This window comes from Prionailurus viverrinus, chromosome C2, assembly GCF_022837055.1.
Source record: "Prionailurus viverrinus isolate Anna chromosome C2, UM_Priviv_1.0, whole genome shotgun sequence".
NCBI lineage: Eukaryota > Metazoa > Chordata > Mammalia > Carnivora > Felidae > Prionailurus > Prionailurus viverrinus.
Window position 1 is genome coordinate 15833525 of NC_062569.1, and position 24568 is coordinate 15858092.

At 42.2% G+C, this 24568-nt stretch overlaps 1 protein-coding gene and 1 long non-coding RNA gene across 12 annotated transcripts in view; one reads left to right on the forward strand and one right to left on the reverse strand.

Moving 5' to 3' along the window:
- Positions 1-268: 268 nt before the first annotated feature.
- Positions 269-24568, reverse strand: part of LRRC3B (leucine rich repeat containing 3B) — a 108515-nt gene continuing 84215 nt past the window's right edge. For all 11 annotated transcript variants that reach the window (XM_047876323.1, XM_047876322.1, XM_047876327.1 and 8 more), the window contains one exon: positions 269-1534. In XM_047876323.1, the coding sequence (XP_047732279.1) occupies positions 591-1370 (780 nt within the window). In that variant the 5' untranslated portion in view covers positions 1371-1534 and the 3' untranslated portion in view covers positions 269-590. The remainder of the gene's footprint in view (positions 1535-24568) is intronic.
- Positions 12751-24127, forward strand: LOC125175608 (uncharacterized). Its single transcript, XR_007155897.1, has 4 exons — positions 12751-13197; positions 20763-20975; positions 21471-21695; positions 22657-24127. It is a non-coding gene; the product is annotated as an uncharacterized LOC125175608 (long non-coding RNA).

Genomic DNA, 24568 nt, shown 5'->3' on the forward strand with positions numbered 1-24568 from the left:
TTAGATAGTGAACATCTAGCGGCATCCCAGCTGAAGCCTCTGCAGGATGCTGGACTGTGTATTATCACTCGCGTTTGCTAAGGCTCAGTATTTTAAAGTCTGACAGACACTTTCCTTCGTCGATCATTCAGCTATGGCTTCCCCGTGTCCAGTAGGACTTAATAACACATCTTTCATTATGATAATTCTTTAGGCTCATAAGGGTTGTCGATTTCTCTTGAAAGCAACGGAATGACTGTACTGTTTTCTGGACCAATAAGTCACTCTGTTTTCCATGGTTCAAAGTTAAGCTTTTATTTGGTTTTAAATTAAAAAAATAAATTTCATTATTAAATAGTGAGATGGATCTAACTTATGTCCAGATAGTAGCTTACTCAGGAATATACCACTGGGGGTACAATTAAAGGGTGGGACACCTAAACTAAAATTATCTGTTATGTTGTCATGTTTGTTAAAAGCTCGACAGTGGCATAATTCAAAAGAAAGGGAGATACAAAGTTTTAGATGTTTACAACGGATGGGAAAAGTAAACCACTTATTCTATTGCAACTGCAAACGAATTTCTTTCTCGGTGCCAGTCTGTTTGGACGCTATACCACAGTGCTAATGTCATCGGGCTCATCTGCTTTCTTCTGCCTGCTGGGCAGGGATTTCAAGTATTCAAGGTGTCTCCGGGCATCCTCCTGATTTTGCCTCACGTAATACACCACATATGAGATCACCATGGTGAACCAGCCAAACATGGTGACCAGCATGGCATAATCGGTAGTCTTTTTGGGGAGGTTACAAAGGTCAGCATCATTGGCAGCATTGAGGAATGGTCTACCGGCGTGCTCATCCAACACAGAAGTCTTACAGATCACATTGTGGGCTGTCTCGTGGTTGGATGCCATGCTCCTCAGAACTTGCTGGAGAGTACAGTCGCAGTGCCAGGGGTTGTTGGCGATTCTGGCCCTGGCCTTCAGGTTATTGAAGGCATTTTTGTGCACGCTTTGAATCCGGTTGTCAGACAAGTCCAGAGTCTGCAAAGTTTCCGCTACTCCTTTGAAAGCATGCTCGTCGATAAACTCAATGCCGTTTTTGGACAAGTTGAGAACTCTTAGTTGATGGAGGTCCTTAAAAATCTCATTGGGGATAGATGTGATCTGATTGGAGTCCAGATACAATAAGACTGTTTCAGGAGGAAGATCTCTAGGTATTTCCTTGAGATTTGCATTGCTACAGGTGACATTTAAACCCCCAGAGGAAGAACAGAGACAGCCCTTGGGACACATACTGGCTGAATGAAAGCACAGTATCATAAGAACAAAACTTTGTAGGAGGAGACACATGGAGAGGGAACGGGTTAACCACAGGTCTACCAGATTCATGCTGGAATGTCAGCATAATCACAAGCCCATTCCTCATTCACTCCGACAAGCAAGCGTGGCAACGGTTCCAGCCTTGTCCACACTGCTGATTTCCTTCTTGCTTATTTCAAAAGGTTGCAGCTAACACATGTGTCTCTTCATTATTCCTGTCCTTGCTTGGGTACCTAAAGGAAAGGGAAGCAGAGACAATTAGCTTTTTTTGCAGAGAGAGCAATTAAAAGTGCTCTCAGGCGTCTGGCATTCTATGTGGGCAGGAGAGGTAATTTCCATTGATACCACTGGGAGATGTCTGCATAATGGGAGTCTCCTGCTCAAATCCCAGGTGCTTGGGGAAAGGTCTGTCAATAAATGACATTTCCGAATCATGCTGCCTTGTTTTTAGTTGTGCAGAATTACAGCAAACAGCCTAGAATTCTGTCATCTCTACTAGTCCTCTCAACATCCTGAACCCCTTCTAAATTATATAGCAATAAAATTTAATTATGCCTTTCCTCCTTTCTACAGTTGCAGATGCATGAATGCAGTTTAGACCTCCTCTTGAGCAGCAATGAGAAATAACACTGATATTTCATGGTTAATGACCATAGATAGCAATAATTGTCATGGCTCCTGAATGGATGCTCAATTGGAATATTTTCTCTAAAGAAACATCTTGCTTGAATTAAGAAATGAATAAATGCATTCCAACCTTTACAACAAAATGTTGCTAGGGACTGATAGAACAAAATCCCCAAAAGGGTTGTCTCCCTGATTCTCTCTGTTTTCTAAACAAGCTATCCCGTCCCCAATAGGTCTTCAAATATGACACACACCTCCAAGACTTTTTAAAATATAAGATAAGGACTAAAAAATATTAGCCTCTAAGACTTTCCCAATAGCTTATTTTTTTCTTTCCAATCATTATATGTATATATTATTGCTGAAATGTATATATATACATATACATGATAAATTATATATATATAATAAATTACATATATAATAAATACACAGTAAAACCTTGGATTGCAAGTGACTTGCTCTCCGAGTGTTCTGCAAGATGAACAAACATTTCTAATAAATTTTAACTTGATAAACGAGTGATGTCTTGCAATACCAGTGGTAAATGACACCGAATGTCACATGATCACAACGGAGGCAACGGTTCTTGAAATTCACTTTGATATACAAGTGCTTTGGATTACATGTATGTTTCCAGAATGAATTATGCTTGAAAACCAAGGTTTTACTGTATATATATAATACTGTTGGAAGGGGCTTCTGAAATGTAATTAAGTAATATTTTAATATTAAGTAATATAAGTAAGGATACAAGCCTACTCAGGAACAGAAATGAGAATATTCAGTGAACCCTCCAAACTCTTTTCTCATATAGAGAGGACAGGCATCTTTGGGACCAGTTCACAGAGGAAGCAAGTGGATTTTGGAGAGATTATGTGATTCGCCCAAGGTTATAGCTCACAGGTGGCAGAGACAGGACTCACGCCAAAGGCTTTATTCTGACTTATTACTCTCCTAACACTCTCTACTACCCCCACAATGCTCTCCCAACATTATCTGCTCTATAAAGACAGTTGGGATCAAGGAAGCATTGCTTGTTGTGACTTCTGATGCTGTTATGTCGAAGCTCAACCCCAACTTCAGTACCCCATGGAGCTCGATGTCTGATTTCAGAGTGTCCTCTCTCAGGATGTGAGAAACAAGGGGAATATTCCTTCCTCTTACCACAGTGAGTAATAAATGACTTTCTGCATGAGCAACAAATGAGTCTCTGCAAACTTATCTTTTCTAAAGATCCCAGATGGATAAATACAGGGGGAAATGACTCCAAATGTTACCAAACTCACAGAAGAGAAGATTAATGTGAGCTGAAAACATAATGAATGGGGTTGTTAATCATGGAAAAAATGAGATTAGCACTAGCAGAATGGAGTGGATGTGCTTTTGGAATCCTGAGTCCCTTAAATGCCAGAGAATGCTAAAGAAGGACCTCTAGGCTTACTGGGCCATCCATCAATAGCTCATTTCATTTGCAGTGAGTTTCCCTCCCTTCCATGTTTTCCTTGAAAACTGCATTGCACGACATTTGGGATTCTAGTGATTGTCTAGATGGGAGAGAGGAAAAAATAAGCAGGTGTGGAGGGGAGGGCATTCGGAGAGAAAGGAGGGTGGCAGAAGGATAAGATAAAGGATGTTAGGAGGAAGGCATGAGAAGGACACAGGAGATGGGGGACATGAACATGATTAGAGAACATGAAAAAAGTCTATGCGATCAACCAACTCCCATCAACTGAGGCTGTGCAACCAGCCTAAATCCTGCTGAAAGGTGGGAAGGCTTCTCTGGCAGACCCTCCACATCTCTCCAGAGACTGATTAAGAGTCTACCTGAAGAAAAGTGTTCACCAAGTTAGACCGTAAGTTCCATGAGGGCAGGGGCTTGTTTCCGCCTCATGCGGAAACAACAGCAAACAATTAAAAAGTGCAAAGTGCAATTAAAAAGTACACTGGCGTGTATCCCAGCTTTAATCCTTATTAGCAATGTGTTCCTGGGCAAGTTATTTAACCTCTCTAAGCCTTATTTTCCTTATCTTTGAATAGAAATGATAAAAGAACACAGTTACAAAGTTGATTTGAGAATTATGTGGGATAATCCACATAAAGCATTTAGCCCAATGTCTAATAGGTAGTAATAGCTCCATACTTGTTAGCTACGGTTACTGCTATTATCCCAGATATGTTCTCAAATGCTAGCATAGTGCTTGACATGTAGTAAGGGCTATACAAACATCTATTGTATGAATGATCGAATAGCATATTGAAGCATATAGCTTTACTTTTTCTTCCCTAAGATAATTATTTTTATTTTTAATATAAATATTGGCTCTTCCAATGTCTATTGGTTTTACATGTCAACATGGTGGTCTTTGGAAAAATCATGAGCGCAGGCTCCTAGCTGATGAAAGGAAGAATGGAGCTTTTCCGGTAGGCTTCTTGAGACTTAATCTTGGTTTCTCCAGGATGATCGGCCCAATGGTCATGGTAACAGACAAGAAATGATGAGAACACATCTTGAGTTTTCAACAACAGAATGAAATACCTCTTGAGATGGAATCCAATGAAATGGTTTCACCTTGAAACCTTGAAATGATCCACCTATACACTGAATAGAACGCCTATTAGGAATACAAATACAGAGTATCTCTTGCATTCAGAGATGCTGGGCTCAAACTATTTCATTTTCTTCCTGTCATGTTGGAGGAAAGGGAAACAAAAGCTTTGGGACTGGCTAGATTACTTGGCTGCTATGACTCAGCCTCTAGTGCTCCCATGCTCAGCCAGGACAAAGTGACAAGAGATGCAAGCAGTAGAGAATTGAGCCCTTGGATGTCTAGGAAGCAGACAGCAGGGGCAGAGTTATTGAGTCAAGGTCATCTTCAGCAGGGAAGATGGAAGAACGGCCTCTCCACTCTAATATGCCGAATTACTATTTTCCAAAACCAGCTTGACATTGTCTTAAATTGCTGGAGAGGTCAAAAGAGGTTCTTGGAAAAGAAAGACATGGGAGGTGTGCCTCACAGTGAAAAACATAGGTATGCTTCTGACATCAGCTACCACCCAGCAGAATATAAAGCTAAGGAGCAGCTCAAAAACTTAAAACTCCCTCCTGCTCTATTTCCAGTCAGGTCTACCCAAATATGCAAAGCAGCAAACACAATATCCTGCTAGAAAAAATAGAGTGTCTCCTTTCTAACTTCAGGAGGAGTGTGTAGAACACCAGAGAAGGGCTGGGGTCACACTGGTGATGGCAAGAATAGAAGCAGCATCACTGCCTGTCCTCCTGATAAGGAACAAGATCTGATAAAGGGACAGAGCAAATCAAACAGTGCCTTCTATACCTCTTGACTCCCCTCTGCATTTCTCAACTCATCATACTACCCTATCTTCATTCCCTTTAAATATGTCTGGGGCAGTCAGGAAGCTACTGTATTTTTGGAATGTGGTATTTAGGTATGAGCTGTGCTCCCAAAAGGGGCCATTTTATCCTTGGACCCATGCCTTGCCCACATTTCCCCATCACATGGGTCTCCAAGGTCCAACAATTAATGCCCGGATTGGGTAGTAACTATCAAATGTTGTTTCCAGAAGAAAAAAAAAAGTGTATTTAGCAAACTGCCTGAGAAGACAGATCTTTCAGTGGTTGATTAACAACTCTATCTTGCTTCCTGGTCCTTTCTTCTCATCATTAGGGGATAGATACTCAGGGACACTCAGGGCTTCAAACCCAAAGCTTTCATTAACTCTTCTAAGATCAGTGAGCACACCAATTCAAGAAGAAATACCAGACCGATTTCTCCAAATTTCTTTCCATGCAACACTGCTACCAACAAGGATTTGATTAAAGAGCACGATACAGCAACACAGGAAGGCCCTTTGATTCGGGGTGGGGGTGGGGTGGGGTGGGTGGGTGGGTTCATTAATTTTCAAATTAATGAAAAAAGAAAAAGAAACCTCATAAGTTTAAGTACTTAAAATTAAAACTTCCATAGGGCAAAAGTAAGACCATACACAAAATGAAAGGGCAGATGCTAAAACAAAGGGTTGATTTCTTTAATATACAAGACATTCTTACCAAGGGATAAGAAACTGATCCAACAGAAAAATAGGACAGAAAAACAATATATACGAATGACCAAAAAAACCCTATGAAAAGATCCTTGATCTCACTGACACAAGAATAAATTCAAGTGAAAGTACCTAACATCTTGGTTAAAATTAGGAAAACTAGGGTCAGTGTAAGTGTAAAAAACAAACCACTCTCAAACCCTTGATGAGGGGATACTTGGGACACTCTTTTTGTACAAGCAATGTAGGGATATCTATTCAGATTTTAAAACATGAGAACAAGTTAGACTGACTTGTACTGATGTAAAGATCTCCAAAGATGACCTCAAAAAGCAGCTAGGAAAAAGGGGGTTATAGTCTCATCCTGTTTGTGTAAAGTTTTAAAAAGAGGACACGAATGTGCAGCTATAGGTATATAACATACGTTTGCAAATGCATAGTTCGTTTCTGAAAGGATCTGTATGGAAGGAAATGTATATGAAACTATTAATAGTGGTTAACTGAGGAGCAGAACTCAAGGGGCTGATGGGGAGAAAAGCAGTGGTCTTTTTATTTCATACCCTTCTAGTGGATTTAACTTTTTATGATACAAAGGTGTTTTTGTTTACATAAAATTTAAAAAAAAATTAGTGCAAAAGGACCAGAACTTAACTGAAAAAACAATCTGAACATAACGCCTCAGAAGACAACTTTCGAGCACCATGAAACAGTTGGACAATGGCGGCCAAGAGGGTTGGGTCAATAACAAGACGATAAAGTTTAAAAAGCTGAACGTGTTTCAACCTGAGAGACTGAATACACAAAGGGACAATGCTGAGACCACATATCAAAACAGAACTTCAACTCACAACCTGCTTAAACCAGCCCAGGAAGCCAAACTGCAGCCTCTCTAGCAATTGTCCCAACTCAGCCAGATCAGTAACTGCCAGCTTCCCTCATTTTCCCTCCTGCTACCAATTTAGGGTTAACCAGGGAGAGCCAAATCTGCTCCCCTAAGCAACCACATAATGAGGTTCTGGGTCTAGTTAGCCTGCTTCCAGATTCCTCATGCCAAGAGCCACCAATCAGGGCACAATCTGAAGCCTTTCATTTGTCCCACGATAAAGCTTTTACACTCCTTGCCTCCCCATGAGTCTCTGCCGAATGCGAGGGATCAGGGCTGGCTCCCTTGCTATAGGAAGCTTGGGGAAAATGGCCTCTGCTTGTTCTCATTTGGGTAGTTTTCATTTACTTCCGCAAAGACTACAGTATGTGATATTTTCAATGTAGTATTTCCAAAGTTAGCTTTATAACTTATATAAATTATATAGGGATTTCTTCACATGCTCAGGTTTTCTATAAACTAAGTATTGGTTGCATAAAACATCAATGTGTATAATTCCTGACCAAAAAATGAGGGACAGTTGGGATCTGAATAATTCAGGTGAATGAACTATATAGATAATTTTGAGATGACGTTCACAGATATGACACCTTATTTCACATCTTTAGCATTGAGCTCTGCCATGAACTTTAGTTTTGCATTTCCACTCGCAACCACCTCTCACCAAAAGATTCCACCTGGGCTTCACAATGGGCATCCTTAAAAGTAAAATCACTTTCACCCTTTATCCTCACCCAACTACCTTCTACCATAAACCACCTATTCTTCCCTCCTGATTTCTTGGGAACCGTTTCCATTTTCATTCTCCCTGCCCGCTCTCTTATGCTTTGTGTCCCCTTTTTCTCTCTCCTGTTCAAAACACTATCCTCTTGCACCAAAAGGAAGCCAAAGCCTCCTTCCCGGCCTGCCTGTGTGCAGCTTCTGTTCTCCTTCCAATGTCAGGTGCAAGTAACACTTTGACCATGAATTTCCACTGGCCAAAAAGCTTTCACGAGCCCCTGTTCATGGCAACCCTCCTTTTCCAATCCTATGTCCCACCACACTTACACAGACACAGAAACCTGAGCTCAGGAAACAGAAATCCACAGTTGGAAAGCTGATGATGAAGAGCACTTCCTTCCACAAGCGTGAGATTTATCAGAGGTCATCCCAACCCTCTACAGCTTGGATTTGCTTTCCTGGTTTCAAATCCGACGATGAAGATCTGGCCCAGGAGTCATTCGGCTGGTTTATAACAAGCAACTATCATCATTTAGTTAAGGATATGAACTAATAAGGCCAACAAATACAGGAGGAACTGAGGATCATTATATTTAGAAGGAGTTTAAGCTGCTTGCAGACCCAATATGTCATAACAGGTTAAGTCAGGAAGCGCCTGAAATCTCAAAATTCTTGCTTTTACAATTGAGGATATCGGTTTATTTTTGCTACCAGAAGGTAGGGGTCAATGTCTTACTCATTTTTATATTCTTGCATCGCCCATAGTAAGAGTTTAATAAATATTTATTGAAATGAATTAGGATCCATCCTCATTTCATCATAAAACAGCTACTGTTCACTTTGGCATTTATTACATGCCAGCTATTTATTAAGTGATGAACTCATCTAACATGAGTAATGGATGGTGAAACTGAAGTTCTGATTAGGTTCCTAGTTAAATGGATATAGAATTCCAAAGTGAGGGCTCAAGGTGCCATGTGAAGGTTGGGTGACATGTTCTGTGAGTCTAACATCTCCTTGTCCACTTTGAGGGAAAAAGGTGTCAAGAGGCATCTATCTTATCACCTCCCCAAAGAGAGGAGAGAGTTATTAATAGGACTCCTGGAGCTGGGGTGGAGGTGCAGAATGTCCTAGCACAAGGTTGGCCATTGATTGGTGGTAGAGTTGGGTAATGTTTTGATGTTGGGGTGAGCCTGCACTCCCAGAGCTGTCAGACAAGGGATAGAAAACTACTCCCTATCGGTCAGATATGGCCACCTGAGGGAAGGAACTCCCCAGTGAAAAGAATCTTGGGTCCTTTCTCATGGTCCCATAGGATTCTCTGGTAGGGCCGAGGCATCTGAGCAACAAGAAACTGATGGGCAGATGTTTGGATTTGGGGAATGTAGCCATCTGGAATGTATCCACCACAGGGACCAGGGGAGTCATATTTCGGGGCATCATACAGGTGGGTAGGGGGCACAAAAGAGCTCCAGAAAGAAGCACCAAGCCCATCTCATTCTACCTTCCAATGAGCCTCTGAGGAGAGCAGCTGAAGCCCAGTTATGCTGATGGCTGGGGTGGGGTGAAAGGGCAGAGAGAAGAAACCGAGCTACCCCCCATACCTTCTTTCCCTTTCCTTTATGCCTGAAACAAAGAAGAGAGGGGAATAGTTGAATATTAGATGAAATTCAGTGTATTGGCTAATCTCTTGAATTAGACGCTTACATAATCATATTCAACTTTTACTTTGGCTTAAGTCAATTGACTTTGTGACTTAAGGTAATGGTAGGACAATCCATTACCTGAGATTGGCACAGAATCACAGGGCTGACTGATGTGTTTCGTTCAGGGGCTAGAGGAAGATGGTCACTTGCACAGAATAGAGATTAAAGGAGTGGCAAAAACAGAAAGTAATTGCCTTCTATTCTGGATACACATATGTCGCCTTGCAAAATCCTCAGGACAACCATGAGCACTGGGGGAAGCGTTGCTGAAAAAGAAGACTAGCGAGATAGCAAGAGGGAGGGAGAAAAGGTGACACATGCTTCTGAAGGGGTTCAGAACAAGTCTCCCCAGAGAGCACCGCTCTGCCATGATGACTACTTTGAACTAACTGCCTGGAAAAAATCAGACAGAGGGCCCAGTTCGGGAAAGAGAGCTATTACCAGAGGTAACTACACACAGGATGGGCTAGAGGATGGCTGGAGGTCCGCAGAGCCTGTTGGTTCAGATTCCTTTCTGCGTCCCATTGTCTCTGCATGGCACCACAGACATTTGTTTACTAACCATTTGGTCTTCCCATCGTTCTGTGAGTTGGCTTCCTCCTCTTTGAAGCCTCAGATCCCTACCCCCTTCCCGTTAACTCAGAATGGCACGCACACCTCAACTGCCTGTCAGGGAGCCTCTCATTGTCTTTGTGGGGCTCCCGCTCCATAATTAAAGTTTTTTTCTGTTAACCTGTTTTATGTCAATTTAATTAACAGACCAGCCAAACAAACCTAGAGATGTGGAGGAAAAAATTTCCTCCCTTACACCTCTAAACTGAAAGCTCTAACATGACACATTTGCCTTACGTTTGTGAACTACATTACATTAGATGCCTGCGGGGCAAGTCCATGGATATGCTCTTATTTAATTATCTCTAAGCAGCCTTTTTAGGGAAACATGATAAACATCATTGGTCCTACTTTAGCACAGTAGAGGAACGCACCGAATGGAAATGGCTTAAAGTCACACGCTGGTTAGCAGGACAAAATTTGGATCCTAGGTGTCCCACAGGGTAGATTCCATTCAACACTCAGTGATTTATAGAATCCTTCTACTGGCCACATTTAGATATAGAGGGTCTGCAAACACAAGTACTGAGTTTCAAATGCCAAATCAGTCCTCTGTTGACTACTTTCCACAGACTTTGGGAAGGTCAATAACGAGAAGAGAAACTCCTTTTCCCGCAAAAAATCTTCTAAGAGCTACTCATACAAAACTTTTATCAAAACGACATGATGTCCATCTGTCCCAGATCTCAGTCATTTTAGGCACTGCTTTTCTTCTTTTGAAACCTATTTCACAAAATAATTCTTTAAACAAACCCTGAACTTACTGGGGGACAAACGACTCTTATGAATACATTGCCTCCTTTCTACATGATCTAATGCCCATAGATCTCCGGAGTAGATGTAAAAATTCTTCCCACCCATAAACCTGCTTGAAAAACAAAGAAATACATAAACAAAATCCACTTTTTTTTTTTGACGTAGTATCTATCTCTCTCTGGGACTAAACACAGAATAAAGATAAGACTATGTCTTTGCTTACATCTGTATTTATTATTCAACATGCTGCAAGTTTATAGGGAGATTGAGTGGGAACCCATCTATCTCAGTTTCTTTCTGCTTCTCTATTATTATTTCTCAGCAAGTGCCTATGACATTTAACAGTGAGAGCTTTGCAAGCTCTTAACACATAATCTACATAAATGTAGGCTCCCTAAAACTCAAGAGGGTCCTGAGGCAACCTGAAAGCTGCTTTTAGAGCACACTAGCTTATGCTGAATTCAGTCGAATTTCTGAGTAGGCTGAGTGACTGTTATCATTTTTTTTTAAACCCTTGTTTTGTTTAACCTTATTCATTGATTTGGTGGGGAAAGTACAGGATTGAGATCCAAACCAAGGTCTAGAAACTGGATTCAAACCCTAGCTTCTGAGGAATGAATTCCAGGAATTTAGCAAATCACACACACTTCTAAGCTTTATTTATCATAGACCTATAATGAATAATATTCACCTCCCTGGTCTCATAGTTATGAGGATAAACTGAAATAAATATATGTGAAATGCGCTTCAGAAGCCATCAATGGCCACTTAAAGATTATGCTGTATTGTGGGTTTCAGTATTTGGCTGTTTCGCTCGAATATCAGATCATTCTTTTTCCAGAGCCTTATGTGTCTTTTTCTTAAGCACAACCAACTAGGATGCGATTCTCACATAACCTATGATAGTATTCATTTCAAACCATATTTAACCTGAATCTAATCATGAGGAAAGGATTTGACCGATCTGAAACTTGAGGCACTTTGCAATGTGACTGATCAGGACTCTTCAAAGGGTGACTGAAGGGAAACAAAACAAAACAAAACAAACACACAAAAAACCCAAAGCAGTCTGCAGAACTCTTCCTGATTAAAGAAAAAAGATGTGATAACCAGCAGCAATGCAAAAGACTGACTTCTGGCTATAAAAAAAAAAATATGCTAGCAAAGTGCATCATTGGAACAATGAGGGAAAACTCTGATTACAACCTATATTAGCTATTATTGAATCAAATATAAATTTCTTGGGCTTTTCATGATTTGAGGAGGAAGGAGAGAATCCTTGTTCCTAAGAGGTACATACTGAAGTGTTTTGGGGTAAAGTGTCATGACAACTGCAAAGGGTATGCAAAATACCCAGGAAAAACAAAACTATATTTTTATGTGGAAAGAGAGAGACAAAGGGGAAAAAGATTAAGAACTGGTAAATGGAAAGTGATCACCTAAAAGTATTCATTGTACCAATTTTCCATCTTGTCTGAAAGTTTCACGTTTCTCAAAGGAGCGTGTGGAGGGGAGGTTCTAGGCTTAAAAAATAAACAACAGCAACGGAAAGAACTTCAAGAGAAAAAGAAATCCCTTCCTGATGAAGGAAGAGAGTTTTAGGAATACTCATTTGAATGTGGCCTATCTCCTCATAGTGACACTGAATAGAAACCGAAGGTGAAATGAGAAGGACTTCTTCAAACTGTATCTTGTGGAGGCACCTGAGTGGCTCAGCTGGTTAAGCACCTGACTCTCGGTTTCAACTCAGGTCACGATCTTGTGGTTCATGGGTTCGAGCCCCATGCTAGGTTCCACACCGACAGTGCAGAGTCTACTTGGGATTTTCTTTCTCTCCTTCTCTCTCTGCCCCTCTCCTGCTCACCCCCCCCCTTTTTCTCCCCCCACCTCTCTCAAAATAAACAAATAAACTTAAGAAAAGAAAATTGTATTTCTTGTATGCCAGGACTACCAAAGTCCCAGCACACGGACAGACGTCACATGTGCAGCGTGGACCTGGTTTTAATTGGGCAGCATGGAGATCATGGCTTAGCCATTTACTAATTATGTATCCTCTCTTCCCCACAGTTAAACATGGGGGTATTAATAAGTTCTATCCAAGGGATTTCATGAGGATTCACTGAGGCGATACATATAAAACACTTAGAAAAGCTTCTGTTACATGAGAAACTGTCCATGAGAGTTTACTATTACTCACTCTACCACTACGATTATTGTTACTATCATTACCATCATCATCTTACACTTTGTCTTCTCTCTGCTAGGACAATGGAGGACCAGAGTGATGTACCCTTAATGCAATAAAGGGAGTAACTCCGATAGTGGCTGACATTTCTTGGACATGTCCTACGTGCAAAAACTTTACTTTGAGACGAAGAGGAATTTTGCCCCAGGATGGATCATGCCCAGAGTCTCCTCATATCCGCTTTGGATAATCTGGATGATAAGATCCGGGACTTTTGAGCTGATGATCCTCAGATGAAATTTTGGATTTTTTGAATTGATGCCATAATGGGCTGAGACCTCGGTAATGTTGGGATAAGATGGATATATTTTGCATGGGGGATGAATGTGAATCTTTGGGACCAGACTGTAGATTGTAGGAGGCTGAAAAATGCCCCTCCCCTGCCCCCGCCCAATACCTAGGTCCTAACCCCTGGAACCCATGCATGTTACCTTTTATGGAAAAAGAGACTTTGCAGATATGATTAAGTTAGGGATCTTGAGATGGAGGGATCATCCTGGATTATCTGGGTGAACCCTAAATGTAATTATAAATGTCCTTATAAGAAGGAGGCAAAGGTGTAATTGACGTGGGAAACAAGAAAGCACTAGGACTCCCGAAGTAGAAATTGCAGTGATGTAGCTAGGGACAACATGGCAGCCCCCAGAAGCCGGAAGCAGCAAGAAACAGATGCTCCCTTAGAGCCTCTGGAGGACGTGGGCCCAGCTGACAAACTGATCCTGGTCCAGCAAAACTGACCTCAAACTTCTGGCTTCCAGAACTATAGAACAGATGTGTGTTGTTTTAAGCCACAAAGTTGGTGGTAATTAGTGATAGCAGCCATAGGAAACTAGCACCACAGTAAGTGAAGAATAGAACCCACAGTCCATTCTATCTGACTCTCCATCACACTGGATAAAGGACTTTTGCTACAACTAAATACCTGGCTTAGCTCTGAGTTTCCTGCCAAAGGAAGAAGACAAAAATGTCAAATTACAAAATGATTGCTATCTAATGTAGTGAAAAATGACTGGCAAGCAGAGAGAAACTTTCAAATTTCATGATTAAAAATTTTTTTACTATTTATTTATTTTTGAGAGAGAGAGAGAGAGTGTGTGTGTGTGTGTGTGTGAGCAGGAGAGGAGCAGAGAGAGAGGGAGACACAGAATCCAAAGCAGGTTCCAGGCCCTGAGCTGTCAGCACAGAGCCTGATGTGGGGCTCCAACTCACAAGCCATCAGATCATGACCTGAGCCAAAGACAGATGCTTAACCAACTGAGCCACCCAGGCGCCCCTCAAATTTCACAGTTTTAAAAAGATTCTGTGAAAGGACGACCACACGACATAACGGGCAAGATCTTTACAACTGCACTAATGACGTACGCAAACTCTGCTCTGGCTGTAGGTGGAATGTGAAGTCATTGCTCTGTGAAAGGCTTCCTAAACCACAGAAAGCTAAATTCTCATGTCGGATATTTACTAGAGATGCGGGATTAAAACAGGGATGGGATAGAAAATATGACAGAACAGGAAGGTTAGCATGCCCCTTATAGTGCAGGGGTCCACAGACCTAATCAGACAAACCAAGTCACCTCCGACAATGAAAAGCAGTGCTGGGAACAATTGTACTGGGACAACAGGGTCAAGCAACAACTGTCCCAGAAAAATGAGACACGTGGTCATCTTGCTAATAGGCAACATCCTTCAAAGTGAGGAGACAGCCTAGCCAGATCTATACTATGCCTTTTCAAAGGCACTTTGAGACAAAAAACAGACTTTTGTTCAAAACTCACATTCTTCATGGGGCACCTACGTGGTTCAGTCAGGTAAGCATCCAACTCTAGATTTTGGCTCACGTCATGATCTCACAGTTTGTGAGTTCAAGCCCTGCGTCGGGCTCTGCGTTGACGGAGCGGATCCTGCTTAGGATTCTCTCTCTCTCCTCTCTCTCTGCCCTTCCCCTGCTTGTGCATACTCTCTCTCTTTCAAAAATAAATAAACACTAAAAACAACCTCACAGTCTTCCTCGACATCCATACAAATTATCTTCTGTGAACTAGTAACTTACTGAATTTACAAATAATATTATACACCAGACATGTTTTCTAAATGAAATAGACTACCTAGAATTCAAACATCTAACAAATTAAGTATCTTATCCTTCCACGCAATTTTATAATTGCCATGTTAGCATAGGTGACAATTTTGTTTCTTTTTTTAAGATTTTAATTGTCATGTTCTTCATCATTTTAATACCAGCACAATGCCCCAGTTATACATTAGATCCCCTCAAACGTTATTCTTTTGCTAGATATTTTGATTTTCTCCCATTTTTGCTAGTAATTTATCATAAATAATATGCAATTGAAATAAATGTTTCAGGGTGATACATTTTCCTCTTGGATCATTGCCTTATGATAAATTCCTAGAGGTGAAATTTACTCAAGTCCAACTCTGCATCTGAATTCTGTTCACTGTTTCCATCACTGAAAGGGCCAATTGCATAAAATTATGGGCAAGTCTTTAAATGACAAAGCGTTGGTTACATCTGTCCACTTTGTATTGAGTATGTGTCCATAGCGTCAAAACCAAAATATGTAACGTTGTTCCACAGGGCAGGTAACAGCTTCCAGAGTCTGAGTCACCCTCTCCCGGTTTTAGTCATTGTGGACCTTAGAGTGGCATTGGATAGGACCACTGGCTCAGTCCATTTGCCCTCTGGTCAGAACAGAGCTGACCAAACAAATAGAATACTGTATTTGGTCCAAAATTTGTATTTAAAGAAATGTTTATTTACAGCTCATTAACACTTCCTTGGCAATGGTCCACTATTTTTCCTAAGAGAGGTCACCGGGGAAAATGATGTTCTGCATTGTTTTGCTTTTTGTTTTCCATTAAACATGTAACCGCATAAAGATATAGGTATAAGATTGTTTTTTCACTGAGACACTGTTTGCTACAGCAGAATTTTTTTTTTTTAAAAAGAAGGAATTAGGGGTGCCTTGGTGGCTCAGTTGGGTAAGCATCTGACTTCGGCTCAAGTCATGATCTCATGGTTCGTGGGTTTGAGCCCCGCATTGGGCTCTGTGCTGACAGCTCAGAGCCTGGAGTCTGCTTCAGATTCTATGTCTCTCTCTCTCTCTGCCGTTCCCCCACTCAGCTCTATCAAAAATAAAGATTAAAAAATTTTTTTTAAATAAATAAAAAAGAAGGAATTAAAAATACAACTATAAATACCTTAAAAGTCCGTCACAAAAATTGATTAAATATGGCTCATAAATACAAAAGAAAGAAGCAATCTATAAATCCTGATTTTAAAAAAGGATGTCAAACATATATTCAGTGAAAAAGGTACATGTACGATCTCACCTGTGTAAAACAAAATAGAAAGATCTACACACACACATACACACGTAATTAAAAAGCTACAGGAGAACAATAAAAAATGATAGTCTTACCCTCTAGGGGAAGGTTCTGGAGCTAAAAAAATGGCGAAGAATCTTCACTTTTTATCTTATACCCTTTCCTAGTCTTGCAATTTTTTTTGCCATGAGCACGATCATACCGATAAGAAGGTAATAAAGGGGTTGGCCAGGAGGCATTGACAGATCATCTCTTTTCTGTCAGGAGCTATAGGGATTACAAAAATGTGAAACATAGTGTCTCTTCTGAGCGGCTGAGTCACCACGGGCAGTCATTTAAACTTTCTGAATCCCAGGAGAGTGTACAGGAAACATTATAGGCCTGATGTTAGATAAAACCAGGTTTAACTCCCAGTTATGGCACCAGCTTCTCAGTTTCTTCCACTATAAATAAAAAACAACAACAACGCCTATTTCATGGGTTTCTGATAATGCCTGGTCCTGACAGTGTCTGTCTCAAAGCAGAGGCTTGACAAATACTATTGACCTTCAAAGGGATGAGAAAGAATCCAGTTCAGATTTCCCAAGGGTTCTGAGGAATACTAGGTATCTGAGATTTCTACCATATGAATATTCTGGAGTCACATAAGTCGGAGAAATACCCTCTTTGAGCGCCACAATGGGCGCCAGCCTGTTAAAGGTTCTGAGAACTTAAATAGCAAAGTAACCGATTACCTCGTAATTTCCCCAATACTTGGTCCCCCTGCCAAAGGCCTCCCCATACCCCATTATTTTTACAGCATAAACACCCACAGAATGCATTGGCTAAATTCAAATTAATTAAAGGACATTTCATTCGCCCTCCGTTATAATCACTAGTCATATACGGTCACAAGTTTTGCAAATGCGCATTCTATTTGTACTTGATCCCTCTCAGGCTGTATAATATAGAGAAAGAGCCACTGCCAACTGATGCCTATTACAGGTGGAGATGAAAAAACTCTCCATAGCTATCTAGGGTGGTTTTATTTAATTAAAGAAATGCCCCTTGATTAAAACTAGTCATGCCTATAAGTAAATGAAAAATGGGTTATTATTATCTTTGAATTTTATCCTCTCCTAGATCTTTTTCCTCAGGCACCACTTTCATTTTCGACGAGATCATTTAATAACATGACCCCCAAAGACCTTGAAAACCTTACAGAGTGGGGGTTTCGAAGGACTTTGGAGTTAGACGTGCCTAAGTTTGCCTAAGTTTGTCATTCAACCACTTACTAGTTACTAATCAGTGCTAGTAAGTTACTAGTTGTCAGTTTGTTTTTCGGGCATGCTACTTAATACTGGGCCTCAATTTTTTTCGTCTATACAGTGAGCATAATACTTCATTTCACGTGCTGTCATAGCTTATTTTTAAACAGTTTCCGTTACTCCCCACCCCGTAACATCCATGTCCTTTTGCAAGGTAACCTGGAGTTCCTTCCATGAAGACATGGGGTCCATTTCTCCCTCCCTTGAATCTAGGCTGGCCTTGGAAGTCCTTTTGACTATAGACGAGGCAGAAGTGACATTATGCCAGTTTCAAGCCTACACCTCTCCAAGAGGCCATCCATGCTCTTGCTTTTGCTGTAGGAACCCTCCCCCACCGCAAGCCACCATAATCCTTGCCTAGCCTGCCGGATGATAAGCAGTCATACGAAGGAGGAGCCACCTGGCCCACCTGGGTCACTCTAGCCTAGAGCTGGCCACACTTCCAACATGCGAGAAAGGCCAACCCAGATCGTCAGATACAACTCTCTGACCTACAGCTGACCACAGATTCGTAAGTGAGCCAGAGTCGAGACCAGAAAAACTATCCAGCCACCCATGAATTTGCAAATGACAAAAATGACCCTGGGTGTGGGGTGTGCTTGTGATGTAGCAAAATCCACCTGATACACGTGACTATTTTAACAATTTAAAAAGTTAATATGTTTGTTTCTTACAACACCTGTTTGACATTTGTTTCATGCATATATATATACTACCAGTAGAAGAACATGCTTCTTCATACAAGAATCACAGAGACCTCATTCAAGAATGTTATAACTGCTCAGTGCTAAAGGACACCAGCAGTTACATTATCAATGGAAACCAAACTATGTATTTGCTGACTATGACTGTCAATAATATTCAAAATTGTTACGGTAACCTCCAAGTAGCCCAGAAAAACTGATACATAGATGGAAGACATCCATCCAGTTCCTAGGTCAAATCTGAATGAGACACTTTAATATTGTTTGCTTACATATTCCTCGTGCCAAGCGCAGTGCCAGCATGGAGTCAGGGTTCTACCAGTGCAGCCCAGGGGTTAGGAGCAAGGGCTCAGTGTGAGTCCCAGTTCCTTCCATAACTTTGCCTTGCCTCAGTTTCCTCACCTGTAAGTGAGGATTACAGAAGCATTTACTGCTTCTTTCGTATAAGGATTAAGTGATATTATTTAGACAACGTACCTACATGGCACATAGTACACAAGAAATGTTAGTTATTTCTCTTTGCGAGTGATTTTTGTTTGAAACATCCTCCTGGAAACAGAGCCCGTGTGGTAGTTCTGGGCATATGTGAGTAGCCACCCTTGGGCTTGCTGGATCTCGCAGGCTCTCAGAAGCTATCCTGCAAACACAGAGGCAAACATCAAAGAGACAACTAAAAGAAAGCGAAGTTTCTAGAGAGTCAGTGAAGAATTGAAATGTTATGTCTTAGCAATCGCGATGAAACAGAACTGAAATAGGTAACATTTTATTAATTCAGGAGCTATAGCGAGCATGTAGACACTCTGAGGCTCTTCCCTGTTGTTTTGTCTGCAAAAGGTTTCCACCAAATGGAACCCACTCTCCATCACACAGTCCCGAAGGGTAGAACCCTGAGGGTCCACTTCTTCCAATTTCATTTTGGCCATTTATCCATTAACAGGCCTGCCCAGACCTGGGACCTCATAGACATTTTCACCGAATGACCTAGGCTGATGACCTGAGGCTAACACCTGAACTCTGATTTCAATGAAAGGCGAACAGAGAATTTATTTGCACTCAGATTACCCTTCCTTCTAGAACCTCACAGTTTCTCCTTTCCAGAACTGCTGTTTTATCAAAGCACATAGAATTGCTACCCCTCCAATCTGTTAGCGGAAACTAAGTGGTAGATAAATCATTCCAATCTTCACGTAAATTTGCCCTTGATTTCAGATTTAGATTCTTCATTCTGCTAAGCTCTCTAATGTACACTTTCAAATTTCATCTCCTCAGTGACCACCTGGGGATCATGTAAGATAGAAATTTCTTCATTTATTTTATCCTGTGAAGTGTATTTTTCAAACAACAACAACAACAACCCTTAAGTCCTCCCTAAAGAAGAAGACAGAACAGAAAAACAAACCAGTATTTGTAGAACAATAAAGTAGTACAAAGAACTTGCCCGGATAGGATGGATGGCAGTTTAATTTTAAGAGGATCATGGGACAGGCTGCCTACTATTTACCTAATTATGCAAATGCATGAAAGAGGCAGCCCTTTTTAGACCAATGGGTTGTATCTAGTCTAGAAATGGTCTTAATGCTTCCTGTTCTCCACCTGAGCCCTTTATCTTTTCAGTTAAACGTAAGCTTCTATCAAATGTAAAAAATCTTTTCATAGTAAAAAAAACAAAACAAAACTCCACAACAAAAAAAAAAAGAAAAAAAAAAAAAAAGAAAATCAGAACAGAGGTCTATGGTTTTTCTTTTCCATGCTGTGTAGTTCACTGAAGTTCCATAGAGAAATGCGTAGCCCTGAGTTGGCTGGATTGTCCTTTGGGAGTCACCCGGAAAAATCAACAGCTACCCAGGGACTTAGCTCCTGTCAACAACAAAGCAAATCAGACTTTCCAAAGTCATTTAATTGTCTGCAGGATGTAGTAAGGCTTCCCCTATCTCCTTGCTCAGAAATAATATGCCAGTTTAAATAAAACTGAATTGGTATTCTCCATCCTAGCATTTACTCTTATCTCAGTGAACCAACCAGCCAGGTTATGATAAGTAAAAAAGGTAAGGTCAGTCCAGGTGAAGCTAAGAAAAAGTCAACCAGAAGAGAGACAGCCATTTTCAGAGAAAAAAAGATCATCTGAAATCCTATCTTGTCTCCTCTAAGTGCTTGCACAATTAAAAAAAAAAAAAAAAAAAAAGGCCATCCCAATATTAACATGCAATCACAAATCTCATTGCCTATAGGATGGTTTCAGGAATCATGACCGAATAGCTACTGCTTATACATGTTTGGCTCAAAAAATGTTTGGTTAGGTGAGAAAGTATTGTTTATACCCAACCTGTTGCTTTTTGCCTTGCAAGGAGCCTCAGGATATGATAACAGGAAGGGTGGTGAGGCTGGTCTGGTGTCCCTGATCCCCTGATGCAGTAAACTTGGTCTAAGCATGAGCACACAGCCCATTCACCCCCAACCCCTGGCACTCTTTTCCTTTTCTCTCTTTCCACTTCAGCCATTCTTAAAGTCACAGAGGGAAGAGCTGGACAGAGCAGAGCCAAACTCCCATGTGTGGTGGGCTTCTGGACCATCTGAATGTCTTGGCTGTGGGCATCCCAGAGCCATGTTAGGGACAAAGACACAGGAGGTGTTCAGGACGTGTTTCCTCAGTGAAGGGCCTGATGACTGACAACACACGGAAGCTTCTCACAAACCTAACCCTGACAAGGTAGGGGCTGGGGTCCCGGGGATGAGCCACCCTCCCCTCACCAGTGCAGACTTTTCCACCTCTCATCACTGTGGCAGTCCACGTGGAAATGGAAGAGGAGGGAAGGAGCCCCTAATTATGAGCTGCTTCTTATGCAACTGGGTTCAGAATAAAAGCAGAGCTGCTGACACTGGGGACATGGGGGAGGCAGCATCCAATTCATGAAATCTGACACCTAGCCAGATAAAGGAGGATGACACTTCCGCTCCCCACAAGTCACCCAGAGATGCCCATGGTCACAGGAGGTCAGGCTCTGGGAGGGGTCGCCATTGTTTACCACGTAGGGATGGATCCTGGTCACTGGGCCCGTGACTCTGGCCTGGCCCATGATTTTCAGAAACACATAATCAAAACATGAAGGTAAAATATTTCTGCGGTGTGAATGGCAGAAAGAGACTGACTGTACTGACTGTACTAATGTACAGCATTTCCCTCTTCGCCTCTACTTTGCCTCAGCTCTAGAAGGGAAGCCATCATTATCAACCCTTAGGGAGATGGGGCATCGGAAGAGTCTACACATCCTGCTTGTGTGCAGCTGCTGAGAACTCTGTGGAGTCCAGGAAAACGTGGTAGAGCTGTGGCCACCAAGTTCTGTGCAGCTGCAGAAACAGATGGCACTCCTCCAAGGATGGAGAAGCGGAGGCCTTGGTCACATGACACGCGGATTCTTCTAGTGTCCAGGTATTAGATCCTTGTTATCTTGGGGATCCAGGTAGATCTGATCGAGCCAGCTAACAATTATACAGGCATACCTTGTTTTATTGCACTTCACTCTGTTGTACTTCACAGATATTGCTGGGTTTTGTTTGTTTTTTTTTTTTTTATACAAATTGAAGGTTTGTGGCTGCCCTGAATCAAGAAAATCCATTGGTGCCATTTTTCCAACAGCATTTGCTCACCTCGTGCCTCTGTGTCACATTTTGGTCATTCTCACCATATTTCAAACTTTTTCATCATTCTTACATTCATTATGGTGAACGGTGACACGTGATTACAACTCACTGAAAGTTCAGATAATGGTTAGCATTTTTTAGCGATAAAGTATTAAAAAAAAATTTTTTTAACATTTATTTATTTTTGAGACAGAGACAGAGCTTGAATGGGACCGGGGCAGAGACAGAGGCAGACACAGAATCCAAGCAGGCTCCAGGCTCCAAGCTGTCAGCACAGAGCCCGATGTGGGGCTCAAACCCATGATCTGAGCCGAAGTCAGACGCTTAACCTACTGAGCCACCCAGGCATCCTAACCATGAAGTACTTTTTAATTAAGGCATGCACATTGTTTTTTAGACAAAATGCTATTGCACACTTAATACACTACAACGTAGTGTAAACATAACTTTTGCATGCAGTGGGAAACCAAAAAATTTATTCAACCCGCTTCACTGCAGTGGTCTGGAATTGAACCCACCATATCTCCAAAGTATGCCTGTATATGGCAGAGGCCATTCTTGCCCTGCTAAAGCCAGAACTAAGAGGGAGTGGTTGAAAAATATGTTCCAGGCAGTAATTACGGGGGTGGATGGGAACGGTCATTATACTTCACTGGTGCTGACAAATACTCCCCGACTAAGCTGGTCTTTTCCCCACCGGCACAAAGAAGTGGCAAGTACTATTTTTTGCTCCCTGTTCTCCTCCGCAGACAAGCATTACTCTGATCTGCTGACCAGAGAAGGACAGACGCCCGGGTGTCCGGAAAGGGCCGTGGACAGAGTTTTGAAGGTTCATCCCTTTTCTATCAACCTATGATCGTACAACGTCCATGTTATGTCTTCCCAAGTGCACTTGTGGATAGCCGAGCTTTGTCCTGAGATGACCAAGAGGAAAGCTTCGACGAGCTGCCTTTGTCGCGTCAACAAAAGAAGAATCGGACAGAAATCTTTCCAGAGGCCACTTGTGGAGCAGCTCCGCATTCAGTGGGCTCTGTTCAGCGGCCACATGAGATACAGCGGGGCGAGGGGAAGGGACCGAGGTTAATTCTTGAGTGTTCAAGGTATGGACTCTCTCAAGCCCTGGGTTCTCCCCCACTTCCATGTGCCTCCTGGGCCCCCGGTCATTTTCACTGCTCATTACCACGAGCACCAGAGGGAAGGCAGGGGAAATGAAGGCGGATGAAATTCAAATGGATCCATCCTGCCACTTGTTAGCAGCTCAGCTCACAAGTACACAAAGGGGGAGGAGGCTGCAGTTCTGTGGGTTTCAAAGCTCCCTGCTATTCTTGTCCCTCGTGCTGCCAGGCAATATCGAGTGGGCTGTATGGAAATGATCTGTGGGATGAAAGAAGAAAGGAGGGGGGAAGCAGGCTCCATCAGTCGCTTCTTCGAATAAAAGGGAAAGGAATTATATGCTCGGTGGCAGCGTGCCATGCAGAGTAGCCCAAATTTTATTAAACAAACTCGTGTTTGGAAGCATCTTATTCCCTCAGCACTGGAGGGAAAGGGATGCTGAGACCGTATTTAGAGCAATTATAATGCAGAGGATGCACTGATGGTCATAGCAGCAAAAAGAAAATGAGAAAGTATTCTTGAGAGCTGCTTCCAAGGACGGCAGAGGCAGAAACAAGCAAGGGCCGTATCAAAACCTTAAAGGATAATGAAAGGGAAGAAAAACACAGTAATCCTTTAAGCCCACTCCCCCTAACACAAATAGGCGGGCAGGGAGTGGATGGAACTGTGTTGCAGAAGGAGGTGCCCTCCTCTCTGAGCTTATGGAACAGGAAGGAGGAGGCCTGTGGTTACCACGGTCCTGTCGTGCTCTGTGGTGGACGCTGTGATACGCCATCCAAATGCCCCTCTAATGAAGGGCTTGTTCCAGCTGCTGGGAGTGCTGGGGGCAGAGAACTTTCCGCTGTCAGCTTCTTCGGGGCTTGTCTCTGTGTGGCAGAGGGTGGCTCTGCCCTCCAGGGACAGCCTACATCCAATGACTGACCGATGTAGGAGGATAAAGGCCTGGCCTGCTCAGCCCAACCTGGGGCAGCTCCGAAGGGCCACTGGAGAGATACAGCGGGGCGAGGGGACTCAGAGCTGCCTGAGGGGTTGCCTGAGGTTGTCGTTGGGTATGCATTACAGCTCAACTTCTCTCTCCTGTCCATCTCATCCCGCCCACAAATGTTGATTCCAAGGGTACTTTTTTTTTTTTCCAGAAAGAAAGAGAGAGAGAAAGCCCATATGAGCAAGGGGGATGGGCAGAGAGAGGGAGAGAGAGAACCTTAAGCAAGCTCAGCATGGAGTCAGATGTGGGACTCAATCCCATGACCCTGGGATGGTGACCTGAGCCAAAATCAAGAGTCAGACACTCAAGTGATGGAGCCACCCAGGCCCCACCCCCCCCACCCCCCCCGCAAAGGTACTTCTTAATGAACCTCCCACATATAGAATCCCATTTCCAGAGTCTTCTACCCTGGAAGCTCAACATGCAATGGTCACTACTTTTTCCTTATCCTGCCTGGGATGTATAGCTTATCACTTTCTCTGAGCGAAAGATTTACTTTTACGTACGATGCTGGCATATACAGGAAGAAAAGTTATGAAACACATCAAAGAGAGACAGGTGGG